This window comes from Peromyscus eremicus, chromosome 7 (assembly GCF_949786415.1).
Source record: "Peromyscus eremicus chromosome 7, PerEre_H2_v1, whole genome shotgun sequence".
Taxonomy (NCBI): Eukaryota; Metazoa; Chordata; class Mammalia; order Rodentia; family Cricetidae; genus Peromyscus; species Peromyscus eremicus.
In genome coordinates this window covers 10,468,336-10,484,865 of record NC_081422.1, presented here as the reverse complement: position 1 = coordinate 10,484,865, position 16,530 = coordinate 10,468,336, and the positions used below count along the sequence as shown (strand labels likewise).

Genomic DNA, 16,530 nt, shown 5'->3' with positions numbered 1-16,530 from the left:
CCAAATATTTCCAGCATGCCACAGTGCTGACATAGCCTGCGTGCAGATTCCTTTTTCTTCTTCCTTTTTTCTTTCTTTTTTCCTTCCCCCGCCCTCCTCTCTCTCTCTCTCTCTCTCTCTCTCTCTCTCTCTCTCTCTCTCTCTCTCTCTCTCCTTTTCTCTTTGAGGCATGACACTTTCAGAATGAAAAATAGGCAAAATAGTGTGTGAAAGTATAAGCAAATGGTGAATTTTTAAAAATCATTTGACTAATTAACTTAATAGGCTTAATTATTTAAATTATATGGCCCAATAAACTTGTAGCAGCTACTGAGCATTTGAAATGGAATTGGTGTCTAGATTATCATGGTCCACTTCAGTTCCTTTTTGTAGGATTCCTCCAGTGTCAACCTCCAAACCTAAGTCACCTATCCACAAGCTGTACGTTTGAGACAAGGACTCTGTTAAAAATTATTTGATATTGCACAATTTCAACATACAGATAGATGTTCAGTAAATGAGGACAATTGAATTATCTCTCTAACCATATAAAGCACATGTTTATGTCCACCTCGAGGCACTCCAAATGGGAAATGACATTCTCCATGGAAAGAAAGCACTCAGATCTATACTTTAACCCAGGAAGATCTGTCCTTGAAGCAGAACATGGACTCTGAACCTTATAAAGACTTAGCTCCCCACTCACCCCTGTGGTTTTTTTATTATTGTTTTGTTTGATTTGGTTTGGTTTGGTTTGATTTTTTGAGACAGGGTTTCACTTGTAACAGTACTGGCCAGCCTGGAACTAGCTCTGTAGGCCAGGATGGCTTCGAACTCACAAAGATCTGCCTGTCTCTGCCTACCAAGTGCTGGGATTAAAGGTGTGTGCCACCACTTCCCGGCAACCCATGTGTTTATCCATACAGTTTTTGTGTCCCTTGCTCCTTTGAACACTGGGGGATTTGACTAAATGAAGCAACACTATCTTCTCCAGGTTTATGGCCCAGTCATTTAGACTCAAATCCTTGAACTCCCGGGTGTAGCTTGAGTTTTCCTGCCTGGCCCACAGTCAGGACAAATCTCTCTCACCTGCCAGTCCCACAGTCACTCAGACCCGACCAAGTAAACACAGAGACTTATATTGCTTACAAACTGTATGGCCGTGGCAGGCTTCTTGCTAACTTTTCTTACAGCTTAAATTAATTCATTTCCATTCATCTATACCTTGCCACATGGCTCGTGGCTTACTGGCATCTTCACATGCTGTTTCTCATCGTGGTGGCTGGCAGTGTCTCTCTGACTCAGCCTTCCACTTCCCAGCTTTATTCTCCTCCTTGCCCCGCCTATACTTCCTGCCTAGCCAACGGCCAATCAGTGTTTTATTGATTAATTAGCAACACATTTGCCATACATCCCACAGCACCCGGGAGTTTGTGATGCTTTCAAGCCCTGGGTGAGTAGTGCTGAAGTCAGACAGGAGCTGAGGCAACATCACAGTCCTCCCTTCCTCTGTATGCCTCTGGAAGGAAGCAAGGAAACCTGTAGAGAAGGATGCAGCTGGGGGAGGGAGTACGGCATGAAACCAAGAAAGGCAAGAAAGAGACCAGAAAAGGCAGCATTGTTACTGTAAACAAAGCTGTCTGCAGGAGCTTGTCATGAAGATTATTAAGAACCTCCCAAGACACAGTTGTTGATAAGCCAGGAGCAGGGAGTTGTTAGTGAGATAACTGTGTGTCTCTAAAAATGATTCAACTGGCATCAGTCATTCTATCAGAAGATCATGGCGATTCTCTAAGTGATTGGTAACCCAGGATTATGCCTAGGCTGTTGGCTTAGATAACCAAGCAGATAAAGGGATCTATTCCAGAATATTAGAAATATTGAAGAATATATGGGTTTGGGATCAAGAAAGTTGTGTCGTCAAGATGGGAAACATGTTTTTGAGACCTCTAGGACATTGTCCAAGTGGTGGAATATAACGTGAAGTTATGGATTTGGGAGATCACAGCTAGAGACAGCCAGTCATGACACAGTGATGGCGCATCCCAATTATCAACTTGACTAGACTTGACATCACCATGGAGACACACTTCTTAGAAGTCTCTGTATGGGTATTTACAAAGAGGCTTAACTGAGTATGGAAGACCTACCCTGGATGGGGGTGGTACCACCCATGGGCTAGAGTCCCAGACTGAATAAACATGGAAAAAGGAGACGTTGCATGAGTTCTGCATTCCTCACTCATTGCTTTCTCATCATCGAGATGTGAGAAGACCCACCCTCCCACCTCCATGAACTCCCCCAGGCTTCACCACCAGGGCTAGACTGTCAAACCATTTCTCCGTCAGGCATTTCACCAGAGCCTGAGAGAAGTCACCACTGCAAAGGTAATGGTTATTAAGAACAGGGCATAGAAGTGCCATTTCCTTGTGGTGTTACCCTGGGCTAGTTGCTTCTCTCCATTGCAACTTTATGCTTATTCAGTGGGGTAGTTTCTACCTAATGGAGTCATTATGAGGATTAAATGTGACACTACATGTGAAATGCTTTATAAGTGCATGGCACTCTCAATAAATAGTGCTACTAAAGATGCTAATTAGCTACCGAATGAGGATCAAAACCTATTCCCTCTGGGTTTCATTCAGTGTCGTATGACATCAGTGCATCCAGAACCTTGAACCATTCAAGGCATGAGCTCCTCACCTAGGAAGTGAGAACAATGGCACACTACAACTGACTGCTACAGTATTTGTAAAGTACTTAGAACAGTGTCTGGTGTTGGAAATTCTATGGAAGGTTTCTAGTACTAACAATAATAATAATTTTTTTCTGGACTCTGCTGTCTGGTAAAACAAAAGTACTTCCTATGAAAACTAGCTCTCCCATTTCTCTGAGCAGAGCCTGGGAGGGTGGAGGAAATCAGCAGGGAGTATCTGAAGTGCACTGAACCAGGAAGTGAGGGATCTAGGCGCTCTGCTATGGCTGAGTGGAGCTAAGTCACTCCTGTTCTTTGGAAGGGTACCTGGGCTTGGAAGGCAAGGGGTAGAGATTTCAAATCTTTCAAACATGCAGATCTCCAGTGACAGTTGCCATATCTGGCACAAACTGAAGCATACTCTCAAAATAAATAAATGTCTCTATGAAAGGAATCTTGAAAGATAGGGACATGAGGGAAAATCTGGCTAGGAGACAGAAAAGGCCCAGGCTTCTTTCTCCATCCCCTCTGGACCCCTGGGATTTGCTTATGGTCATTTGCATAGTTGAGAGTCTCTGGGGTTTGGATTGTTTTCTTATTTCAAAATCGAACACAGCAGGGAACAAGGTTGATGCTTCTATTCCTATTTCATCTGAGAGAACGGAGCACAAGGTTTTGGCTCTCCCCCCTGCCCTCACTCCCCACATTGCTGAGATGATTCAATGCCTCATAAGAGAAGTAATTTTGAGATAATGACACAAGGCAGCAATTAAAAAATATTGCTTGTTTCAGGGCCTATAAATTGGCTGTTGGTAATTGAGGACAGAATGTGTTTTCTAATCCACTGAAATCATATCTTATTGCAAGCTGGTGTGGTAATTACTGTATTTGTACAGTACTAGAGGAGCCCCAGCCCGAGTTTGACAGGGAGTTGATTAAATCACCCAGGTGTAATTGAAGGCTTTGATTGCATTGCCTCGGAGCTGATCAGTTTTAGTAATAGCCTGGTTTTCTTCTGTCATGTGCTCTTAGAGCCATCAGTGGGGGTACCATCCTCCCCCCTCATCTCCCACCCAGCCCTGCTGCATCCCTGTGGAGAGAGAAAACCAAGACAGCTTCTTAGTGCAGAGAAAACCAGTGCTGGCAGACAGCAGATCCCTCACTGCGGACCTGGATGACATCATCCAACAAAAGCAACCTGTTTCGCTCGCTGCCTGCTTTGTTTCTTAGAGGAAGAGGGCTCGGACCTGTGGCAGCCACAGATGCATTATGTCCAGGAGAGACAGGAAAAGGAATTAGGCTCATTATTTGCCCATCAGCTGACTGCAAAAATGTTTTTTAAAAAAAGCAGTTTTCAAGAGAGGAAATTTTAACTTACCCTTCTTAAATGCATTTTGTTGGTCGGGTTTTGAGGGAGACTCTGCGATTCTATGTGGAGAAGAACATTGGTGTTTATGATGGTCAGGAGTAACTGTAAGCTTCTTGAGCTCATACTCCAGTTTGGAGGATACAGCAGCAGCCCAATACAAGTAATATCAATATATAACTATGTGCTGCCATGCCTGGGGCCTAACAGAAGTTATGACTAATTACGAAGGTGGTGACAATCATTCTCATTGCTGAATTTCTAAGTGGAAGAATAACTGAGCTCATGGAAGAAACAGGACGGAGATATGGGGCATTCCAGAAGGCTCCTGAGGTGTGACTACGAGTCTGTGCTATTTGTACAACTGCAGTGATGTCCCAGGTGATGATAAAGTGGTGGAGACTGAGTTCAGGACAGCAGCCAGCACGTGGTTCTCGGCATACAGCTCTGACACAGATGCTGAAAGGGTTGTCACTTTTTAAAGCTCAGTCTCTGTCAAATGAGCAGAAGTGGGTTGTGGCAATTTTTATTATTACAGAATTAAAGAGACAAGAGACATAAAACATAGCATCACCTTAGCATCTTGACCTGAAATGGAAGCTGATCCTGTACTTCTGCATCTGATTTGCAAGAAGTGATAGTACTCAGTGATATTTGCATGAAGTGGTGGTGGTGCTCAGTGATATTTACTATGCAAGAAAATTCGAGAGAAAATGTTACATAAATTTAGTAAAATTTAAAGGAATTGCAAACATTTTTTTGATCTTTTTAAGAGATGCCAAAGGAAAAAATGCATGATATTACTTATATGGATCTTCTATTTATGTGCATTAATTTAATAAATGACAATCTTTAGCTGTCAGTCAGAGGCTAGCTGGAACAAAAACTTGACATTCAGCCTATCAGTGCTTAAACACAGAAGAGGTACAGAAATCTTTTCATAATCTCACAACATTCAGCCCTGAATCTCCACATGTTAAATAAGTCACATGTGAATTAGACAGAGAGATGCCACTGTTGGAGGGGCATGTTGGGAAACTGATTTAAACAGACAGGGGCTGGCAAGATGGCTCCACAGTTGGTAGCGAATGCTGCTTTTGCAGAGGACCCAAGTTCATTTCCCAGCACCCATGTCAGGTAGCCCAGAACCACCTATAACTCCAGCACCAAGGGATCCAACACCCTTTTCTGGCCTCTGAGGACACACACACACACACACACACACACACACACACACGCATGCACGCAACTGTAAGCACATACCCATACACATACATGAATAAAAATAATAAAATAACAACAGGTAGACAACCTCAATCCCATGACATGGCTTTCTGTGACAAACCATGAGAATCAAGTCACAGGAAAGTGAACAAATCATTTGCTCAGTTTGGAAACAGACTCAGATGGGAAGCCTCTCTGCCCTAAGGTAGTGTCAAGTAAGCAGTAATAGACCTTGAAATTGATTCCCCACCTCCACATCCCATGAGTTTCCATGGTGTCACTTCATAAGCAGCCCTCAATCTCTGTCACTTTTTCTTAACAGTTTTTCAGCTCGCCTCTCCTATTCCACTGTTCACCGCCCCTCTATTGCTACTTTTGACATGTATAATCATCTCCTAATTTTCAAAATCTGTTTGGGATACACTCTTTGGTTCACCTGTTTGCTACTCACAATCTACCATCTGCTACAACATCCTTATGAGAAAACACAGGAATGGAAGTTGTGTAACGATTTCCTTCATATATTACATCCTACAGGGAAACACCATTAAGACTCAGGAAGTAAGCAACTCAGAAGCCTCAGGAAGTCCCCGAAACTGAGCAGATATACTAGGTCCCTCCCTCTAGCATTTGTGTGTAGCAAAGACTAGGGAGAGACTCTTCCAGACCAACTGAGCTGCCTGGAAGAGTCAGAGACCAGCCAAACAGTCTGAAAGAGAAAAAGACCTGTGGAGCTTCCTGGAAAACTCTCAGATCAGCTGGGCTGCCTAGAATAGGCAGAGACAAGACAAGCATCTGGAAGAGACAGAGGCCACACAAACTGCCTGAAAGACACAGAGAGCAGCAGAGCTGTCTGGAAGAAAATTCTCTCACCTGTTGAATTGCCTGCAAGTTGTTCATTGAGTTCCAGGGTCCCAGCTTTGGTGACCTGTCACCCATGTTTGTCTGGGCTTTTGGGGATCAGCCGTCTTTGAGTTATTTCTGCCCCAGTAAATGACCTTTCACCTACATTCCTGTAACCCTGACAAAGCCCATCGGTTCACCAGTTCACCAGGTTGGCTTACGTTCACTGTTGGTTTCCTCTCTGTGGCTAATAGACACTCGTGCGTATTTTCCCAGGGACAGTGTCACATGAGATTTCCCAGTGACAAGAGTGTCAGTCCAGAATCTTATACATAGTGAAACTGCATTTCAAAAATGAAAAGGAAACAGACATTTCTCAGATAAAGAAAACCTAAGGGAATATGTTACCACAGATCTATCTGAGTAAATGGCTAAATTTAAATTAAAGGGGCTTATTGAAAAAGAAAGACAAAGTTTTTGTTTTAAAGACTCTTCAAATATTTTGAAGAAGAAAAAAATGCCTAAAAATACAAGTTCAAGAGACTTCTTCCTCTCAAGTTTCCTAAACTTTATGCAGGAAGAATTATCATAGTGTTCGATATGATTGTCAATGTATGTAAAGAAAATATTCATAGCACCTGTATTGTATGTGAGTGAGGGTAAAGGGATTTAGAGGCAAGTAAGATTTCTATAATTTATTCAGATTGGTAAAATGTTCCCATTTGTAGAGTTTGATGAGCCAGATACACACACACACACACACACACACACACACACACACACACACACACAAATACCATAGTGGATCAAATCAAAACAAAGTAGAATCTTGAATCTGTCACGTGCCTGATGGGAAGTTAGGAAAAATGACACAGAAAGATGAGAAACAGAGGAAAATGAAAATGAAAAGAAAGTTGCAAACTCAAGTCTTGGCCTAGCAGTAACTGTACTTTGTACATGGTCAGCCACCCCATTCGTACCACACCATTTTAATTGTTTTTATTGCACTTATACATTTGTTTACGTGTGTTTTCAATATAAAAGAAGTTTTGTTTTTTAACTCAGTGCAGAAAATAGCAGCCAGCAAGGGACCTTATTTTAGTACGGTAGCTCCAAATGTAGAGACAAGCTGGGAAGAGGAGAAAAACTTGGACCTATGTGATTTCCTCTGGATTTGCGTTTGTTTCCGAGAACTTGCACAGAGGACACGGCTGATGCCCTCATTTGGCTGCGAAGCATTTGAGGTTGTTTGTACTAGGAAAAAAACAAATCCTTGTGAAAAGCTGGTGGGCTGCTGTCAGATTGCTCTGGGCTAACCCTCAGAATGCCGTTAGCACAAAGATGGAACTAGCAGCTGATGTGTTGTGGTAATTACTCAATGCAGTGAAGGCAAAGGGGGGGGGTGGTTAACAGTGAGAAACATTTTCCCACAAAAATGTTACGTTTTCTTGGGATTTTTGTTTTCCTATGCTCTGCCAGCAACAGACTCAGTGTTGATGTCTAGTTATGGGTGTTGAAACCTTCCACAGTTCATTAGTTCTCCCTTTGCAAGAATGTGGAAATTCTACTATGTTCTAAGAGGGAACTCAGCTCTGTGGCCAGCTGTGTAGAGAACACTCTGTGTAACCTGTGTCCCAGTGAGGCCGCCCGAGCTGCTATCACAGCAGATCAGTCATATTGACTCCTCTCTGGAGAAAGGGCACCCACAAAAGGCTCACGCAGAAAGATGTCCACGTGTCGTTTGCCAGTCCCCACCACACCTCACCAATGGTGCAAGAGGTTGCAAGTTGGAGCTGGTGCAGCCCTGGCCCTGCACAGCTGTAATCCACTCTGGTCTCCTCTCCTTTGGCAGAGACAGCTCACTCTTTTCTGCGACTGTGTCTTTCCCTCCAGCAAAGTGTCTGTGCCCTTGGGAGATGCCCTGGGCTCTCTCCATTGGCTCTTGCATAAGTACAGGGGAATTGGGGTTCTTCTTTCTGCTAAAATGACAATGGCTTTAAAAGAGGGAAAGGAACCCTGGTGTAGCTGAGGAAGACACTTCTCAAAGTCTCTTTCTTTCTCCCTACCACTCTGCCATTCCTTTTTCCCAAAGGGCCTTGTCAAGGTCGTCCTGCAGAAGAAGAGATGGCCAAAGGTGTTTCGGTGTTTCCCTCCTGCTCCAAGTCTGCACTGGGTTCTACTCACACCCTAAATACATGGATGTTCCTGGGTACAGGGACTCTGTGAAATGGAGCTGGAGCTCCTTACCTGAGGTGGAATGAAGCTTCAGTAGAGGACAGCTATGTGTGCTTTTGGTGGTGTGGTACCAATTCCTAGAAGGAGGAGAGAACATGTACTGGGGGACAGGGTGGCTCATACTTTGTGTTTCTCCATGATCCCCTAGGATATAGAGCCCCAGCTTCCACCTCAGGAGCTTATCTGGTCCTGGAGTGTGAACAGGAACCCACCCTAGTGAGGGGACAGTCACTGGACATGAGTGGGATCAGTTACTTAGTCAACTGTCACTACTCTGGTTATGACCGACTTCAAAAGGCAGGCATAGAAGGAGCAGCCACCCAAAGGTCCGTGTGAAGAGCACATCCCCCACATATATCGCAATTCCTCCATTCCCCTGAGGCCTCCTTCTTGTAAAATTTGAAGGCTGATATTTTTCTATGTTCCAGCTTTGGAGACCACAAAGTTGAATCAAACAGGGAAGGGCCAGGGGGTTGAAAGAACACTATAAGAACAAAATGAACAGTGGGATTAGGAGGGCTCTTGTCTTCAGCTTCCGCCCCACTGAGCCTAATCAGTGCCATAACTGACTTGAGATCCTTCTGATTCAGCCTCTCACGCTACCCTCTGACCCTAGCAGGATCCTGCCAGCTGTTTAGTAAGGGATGCTTTTGTTCTGGAAACCTCAAGGACAAATCAGCCAGACACTGAAAAGCAGCCCCAGATCTTCGCCCACTCTAAACAGAAGATAAGATGTCCTCTTTTAGACAAACCAGACTCAATCACTATGTTATTGTATCAACAGTAAATACCATGCTATGCCAACAGGAAACATGTCATTCTTGTTTACTTAATCTCTCCACTTTGCACAGATTTCAGATAAAGTTAAACAGATGTCTTTTAGCCCCATTTTTTTTCTTATAGACTTCCAAAAAATCCATTTATACTTTGAAGGCATTTGCTGAGCTCCCTCTCTCTCTCTCTCTCTCTCTCTCTCTCTCTCTCTCTCTCTCTCTCTCTCTCCCTCCCTCCTCCCTCCCTCCCTCCCTCCCTCTTTCTCTCTCCACTCTCACTACACTGGCTTGGATTTCAGACTATGTAGACAAAGTTAGCCTTGAAAGCCTGGGCAATTCTCCTGTCTCAGCCTCCCAAGTGCTGGGATTATAAGAGTGAGCTACCACATTTGGCTTTGACTCACCCCATTGATTTCCTCTTTCATCTCCCCAAAAGATCATGTTTTATAAATAATGAAATGCCCACAGATTCTTACAGAGCATTACTGGCTACACAATATATCATGAACTATTATATAATAAAGTGAAGCTTTTACATTTTACAAATAACTTTTCACCTTCATTACCTGGGAAATTCACAGCCTCATGAGGAAGTAATTTTTATTTTCAACATTTTATAGATGAAGACACTAGAACTTAGAGACCCACCTAAAATGACACCATGAAGATCCACGTTCAGGCTCCCTGACTCCACTTCCGATGTATAACTTTCCCCTTTGGCCAATGACTGTGGCTGAGCTGAGGGTGAAAGACCCCCAGTCTCCCCGCCTAACATAGCTTAGCTCAGCTGCTTATGAATAAAGCCTGAGAGGTACTGAGGAGTTCAGTTAACGGACATGGGATAAACAGAACATTTGTACTTAGCCACCAGGCCCCAGAGCAAGGAACTAAAAGGTCAGAAAAACACCCTGTACCCTAGACAGAAGCTAGGCGTGGGCGAGCTCGGGGAGAAACCACGAGCTGACCTGGGTTCGAACCTGGCCTCATATGAATCATCCAATCAGAACTGGCCTCATTTGCATCATCCAATCAAGACTCTGTAACCAGGCTTCTTGTTTCTGTACCCGTGCCCGACCCTATAAAAACCCTCTGCTCCAGCCCGTGGGCGCGCCAGTCCCTTGAGCTTCTCGAGAGTCTGTGTCGCCCCGGGTACCCATGTTCCTGAATAAAGCCTCTTGCTGTTTGCATCTGATTCGTGGTCTCGGTGTCTTCCTTGGAGGTGAGGGTCTCTCCTGAGGGAAGACTGCCTTCGGGGGTCTTTCATTTGGTGCATTGGCCGGGAATTGAGACCCCCTGCCTCAGGACCACTGACCCACTGTCAGGAGGTAAGTTGGCCGGCCACTGTTTGTCTCGTCTCAGTCCGTCTATTTGTTTTCTGTTTTCGTTGAGCGCCCTAAGTCAGGTCTGAGTCGGTGGGGGCTGAAGGAGCTGACGAGCTCGGACTTCGCCCACCGCGACCCTGGAAGACGTTCCACGGGTCACTGAAGTCCCCTCTGGGGCACGGTTTTTCGGGGCCACTCCCGTATCAGAGGGATACGTGGTGCTGGTAGGGGACGGAGATCGAGGTTCCTCCGCTTCCCCGTCTGAATTTCTGGTAGGGGACGGAGATCGAGGTTCCTCCGCTTCCCCGTCTGAATTTCTGGTAGGGGACGGAGATCGAGGTTCCTCCGCTTCCCCGTCTGAATTTCTGCTTTCGGTTTTACGCCGAAGCCGCGCAGCGCAAATTTCTGTCGTCTGTGTTGTCTTTTTGTTTATCGTTACTTGTCTAACACTCCTTTATCTAGAGACCACCATGGGACAGACCGTCACCACCCCATTAAGCCTAACCACGGACCACTGGTCCGATGTTAAGGCCCGAGGAAACAGTGAAGGTGTCATTGTTAAAAAGAAAAAATGGATCACCCTCTGCGAGGCCGAATGGGTCATGATGAATGTTGGCTGGCCGCGAGAGGGATCCTTTAACCTCTCTCTTATTTCACAGGTGGAGGGCAAGGTTTTTGCCCCTAGTCCTAATGGACACCCCGACCAGGCCCCATACATTGCCATCTGGAGATCTCTGGTCGAAAATCCATTTTCATGGGTCAAGCCTTTCCTTCCACAGCCCCCTCCAGTCTCTGGGCCCTCCGCACCCCTCAACCCGGACTCTTCCCTCTACCCTGTGCTCCCTCACAAGGAGACCCCCAAGCCCCCTGTCCTTCCCCCGGACCCTAACTCCCCTCTCATAGATCTCCTGGTAGAGGAGCCCCCTCCTTATCAGGCTGGACCCACTCGGCGACCCGGCGGAGCGACAGCGGCTCCCGCCGCCGCAGGGGTGGCTCCCGCCGCCGCGGTGGAGGCGGCGGCCGCATTAGCGGCCGCCATCAGGCCGTTGGCAGATGCTAAGGTTTCTCCAACCAGCAGGACCTCAGATGAAGACAAGGAAGATGAGGTGTCATCCCCCATTGCCGGCCGCCTCCGCGGCCACCGGGAGGGACCCCCTACTGAGTCCCAAGCTTTCCCACTCAGAGAAGGGCTGAACCAACAACTACAATACTGGCCCTTCTCTGCTTCAGACCTTTATAACTGGAAACAACATAACCCCCCTTTTTCCAGGGACCCCGTTGCTTTAACTAACCTAATTGAATCCATCCTAGTGACTCACAGGCCAACTTGGGACGATTGTCAGCAGCTCCTGCAGACCCTCTTGACAGTGGAGGAAAAGCAGAGAGTTTTCCTGGAGGCCCGGAAACAGGTTCCGGGCGATGACGGGAGGCCCACCCAACTCCCGAACATCATCGATGCGGCTTTTCCCTTGACTCGCCCTAACTGGGATTTCAATACGCCTGAAGGTAGGGAGCATCTACGCCTCTATCGCCAGTTGCTCTTAGCGGGTCTCCGAGCGGCCGCTAGAAGGCCTACTAATTTGGCTCAGGTTAGAAATGTAATACAGGGAAAGGAAGAGACACCCGCTGCATTTCTAGAAAGATTGAAGGAAGCTTATAGGATGTATACTCCGTATGATCCGGAAGACCCAGGTCAGGCTCCAGGTATTATCCTATCATTTATCTATCAGTCTAGCTCAGATATCAGAACTAAATTGCAGCGGTTGGAGGGTCTATAGGCGTTAGGGTTGCCAGACCTAGTGAAGGAAGCAGAGAAAGTATTTAATAAGAGAGAAACTCCTGAAGAGCGAGAGGAAAAGAGATGGCAGAAACAAGAGGAAAGGGATAGGAAACAGCATAGAGAGATAAAGAAAGTTTTGGCCGCCGTTGTATCCCAGGGACAGCGGAGAGAGGGAGATAGGCCGGGAGGACGAAGGAGGCCACCCCTAGATAAAGATCAATGTGCTTACCGCAAGGAGAAGGGACACTGGGCCCGGGAATGTCCCAAGAAGCCACAAGGACCCCGCCGGCCCAAGCCCAAGACTGCGGACCTCCTTAGTCTGGAGGACTAGGGGGGTCGAGGCCAGGAGCCCCCCCCTGAGCCTAGGATAACCCTCAAGATCGGGGGGCAGCCCGTGACCTTCCTGGTTGATACTGGTGCCGAACATTCAGTCCTAACCCATGCCGGAGTGCCCCTTAGCCGGCATTCTGCACTGGTACAAGGGGCAACTGGAAACAGGAGATATTACTGGACTACCGAGAGAAAAGTTCAACTGGCTTCAGGGCAAGTAACCCATTCCTTTCTGTACATACCTGAATGCCCCCATCCGCTGTTAGGACGGGATCTATTAACCAAGCTAAAAGCACAAATCTATTTTGATGAAGAGGGACCAAGGGTCACGGGTCCTAGAGGGGGCCCTCTACAAATCCTGGCCCTCAATCTAGAAGAAGAATACCGTTTGTTTGAGTCAGAACCCTCGAAAAAGGCCCCTGAGGAATTACAGAACTGGTTAGAAGAGTTTCCTCAAGCCTGGGCAGAGACGGGGGGTCTGGGGTTGGCACACGATCAGCCACCGCTGATGATCCCATTAAAGGCCTCCGCGACTCCCGTCTCAATTAGACAATACCCAATGTCACGGGAAGCCCATGAGGGAATTAAACCCCATATCCGGAGGCTCCTGGACCAAGGGGTACTAAAGCCCTGTCAGTCCCCATGGAATACCCCTCTCTTGCCCGTAAAGAAACCGGGGACAGGGGACTACAGGCCAGTCCAGGATTTGAGAGAGGTCAATAAGCGGGTGGAGGACATACACCCCACGGTGCCCAACCCTTACAACCTCCTGAGTACCCTCCCACCGACGCACGTCTGGTACACGGTATTAGACCTGAAAGATGCCTTCTTCTGCTTGAGACTGCACCCTAAAAGCCAACTACTGTTTGCCTTTGAATGGAGAGACCCAGAACAGGGACTCTCGGGACAGCTGACCTGGACACGGCTCCCTCAAGGCTTCAAAAATAGCCCAACCCTCTTTGATGAGGCCCTGCATGCAGATCTGGCCGGGTTCCGGGTCGAGCATCCAACCCTGACCGTGCTCCAGTACGTAGACGACTTACTTCTGGCCGCCAGGAGTCGGGCCGAGTGCCTAGAGGGCACTCGGGCTTTACTGGCCAGGCTTGGACAGAAGGGCTACAGGGCCTCGGCCAGAAAGGCACAAATTTGCCGAGACAAGGTCACGTACCTGGGCTATACCCTGACTGGGGGACAGAGATGGCTGACGGAGGCCAGGAAAGAGACAATACTCTCCATTCCCCCTCCTCGCAGCCCCCGCCAGGTTCGGGAATTCCTGGGTACGGCTGGGTACTGTCGCTTATGGATCCCCGGGTTCGCTGAATTGGCCGCCCCCCTATATCCCCTCACAAAACCAGGGGTAATGTTCCAATGGGGAGAGAAGCAGCAGGAAGCATTCCAACAGATCAAGAAGGCCTTACTTGAGGCCCCGGCTCTGGGTTTGCCAGATCTTACCAAGCCGTTTGAACTGTTTGTAGATGAGAACTCGGGCTTTGCTAAAGGGGTGCTGGTGCAAAGACTGGGACCCTGGAGGAGACCTGTGGCATACTTGTCCAAGAAATTGGACCCTGTGGCCATAGGATGGCCTCCCTGCCTCCGCATGGTGGCAGCCATTGCAGTTCTACTCAAGGATGCCGGGAAACTGACCCTGGGTCAGCCCCTGACTGTACTGGCCTCCCATGCCGTGGAGGCCTTGGTCCGACAACCACCAGACAGATGGCTTTCCAACGCCCGAATGACTTACTACCAGGCCTTACTCTTGGACTCAGACCGGGTCACGTTCGGACCCGTTGTCTCCCTTAACCCTGCCACCTTGCTGCCGCTGCCTAGCCCATCCATAGAGCATGATTGCCTCCAGATTTTAGCCGAGGCGCATGGCACTCGCCCTGACCTAACAGATCAGCCGCTCAAGAACCCAGATGTCGTCTGGTACACAGATGGGAGCAGCTACCTGGACGGAGGAGAACGCAGGGCCGGGGCAGCTGTTACCACCGAGTCCGAAGTGGTATGGGCCTCGGCCCTCCCGCCTGGGACTTCGGCTCAGCGGGCGGAACTGATCGCCCTCACCCAGGCCCTTCGGATGGCAGAAGGTAAGAAACTCATCGTGTATATAGATAGCAGATACGCCTTCGCCACTGCACATGTCCATGGTGAAATCTACAGACGGAGGGGTCTGCTGACATCTGCGGGTAAGGAGATCAAGAATAAAAAAGAAATCCTGAACCTCTTGAAGGCCCTGTTTCTCCCGCTCCAGCTCAGCATTGTCCACTGCCCGGGGCACCAAAAAGACAACTCCAAGATAGCCAAGGGGAACCGGCTGGCGGATTTGACTGCCCGGACAGTGGCATCCCAGCCAATAGGGAATAGCCAGTTAATGGCTATACAGGACACTCCAGAGCCTCCTCCGCCCGGGAGAGAGCCCATGCCATACAGCCCCGAAGACCATGAGCTAGCAAAGAAAATGGGGGCGAACTGGGACCCACAGAGGCAAGCCTACATGCTGGGGGACCGAATGGTTATGCCTACTTCCCACACCCAGTATATGTTACAATTCCTCCATGCCTTAACTCATCTGAGTGAGACAAAAATAAAGACCCTGATAGACAGAGAAAACACCGGAACAATTCTGCTAAACCAGAATCGGGTGCTCCGACGGGTGGCCTCTACCTGCCCCGCATGTGCCCAGGTCAACGCAGGTAAAGCACATCTAGCCAAAGGAGCCCATTTGAGGGGCCACTGTCCCGGTGTACACTGGGAGATAGACTTTACAGAAATAAAACCCGGACTCTATGGGTACCGGTACCTCCTGGTCTTTGTGGACACCTTTTCAGGTTGGATTGAGGCATTTCCAACCAAGAATGAGACGGCTAATATAGTCACAAAGAAACTGTTGGAGGAAGTCTTCCCAAGGTATGGGATGCCTCAGATATTGGGGTCAGACAATGGGCCTGCCTTCGTCTCCCAGGTAAGTCAGAAGGTGGCCAAACTGTTGGGGATGGACTGGAGACTCCATTGCGCATACCGCCCCCAGAGTTCAGGACAGGTAGAGCGAGCTAATAGGACAATCAAGGAGACTTTAACCAAATTAACGCTTGCAACTGGCACTAGAGATTGGGTGCTCCTACTCCCCTTGGCTCTTTACCGAGCCCGGAATACTCCTGGGCCGCACGGCCTAACCCCTTTTGAAATTCTATATGGGGCCCCACCTCCAGTCGTGAAATTTCTCCATCCTGATATCTCATCTTTTGCCACCAGCCCCACTCTGGAGGCACATCTACAGGCCCTCCAGCTGGTGCAGAAGGAGATTTGGAAACCCTTGGCTAAAGCCTACCGAGAGCAGCTGGACAAGCCGGTGGTCCCCCACCCTTTCCAGATTGGGGACTTCGTTTGGGTTCGGCGCCACCAGACTACGAATCTAGAGCCACGGTGGAAGGGGCCCTACACTGTCTTGCTGACCACCCCCACTGCACTCAAGGTCGACGGGATTGCTGCATGGATCCACGCCTCTCATGTGAAGGCTGCCGGGGAGAACGACCCAGCAGGATCCAGAGAATCAACATGGACAGTGTACCGCTCACAGAACCCCCTAAAAATAAGGTTGGCCCGCGGCTCCCCCTCCTCCTTCCCCTCCTTTTGAGCTCAGTCTATCCCCAGGGGACTAGGGCGGCAGAGAGCCCGCACCTAGTCAAGAAACTCACTTGGCAGGTCATCTCACAAACTGGGGAGACGGCCTGGCAGACGACCGCCCTCCATACCCCCTTTACATGGTGGCCCCCCCTAACCCCTGATTTCTGTCAGTTGGCATTGAATTCGGGATTTTGGGGAGTTGAGGGCATTAAGCCTGATGCCTTAAACTCCTCCATCCACCCGGGGGGGGGGTGCATTGGCCGGATCCGGGATGCCGTCACCCTCAAGCAAGATGTATATTCGCCCAGTCGGACTTTTATGTTTGTCCGGGGGATGGGAGGGGTTGGGCCCTCGCAAAG

The 16,530-nt window shown here is 48.3% G+C and overlaps 1 protein-coding gene across 1 annotated transcript in view; it reads left to right on the top strand.

The window, feature by feature from the left end:
- The first annotated feature begins 10,860 nt into the window (after positions 1 to 10,860).
- Positions 10,861 to 16,530, top strand: part of LOC131914612 (uncharacterized) — a 45,094-nt gene continuing 39,424 nt past the window's right edge. The window contains 2 exon segments of the mRNA XM_059267220.1: positions 10,861 to 11,213; positions 11,373 to 16,055. Coding sequence (XP_059123203.1) covers positions 10,908 to 11,213; positions 11,373 to 16,055 — 4,989 coding nt within the window. The 5' untranslated portion in view covers positions 10,861 to 10,907.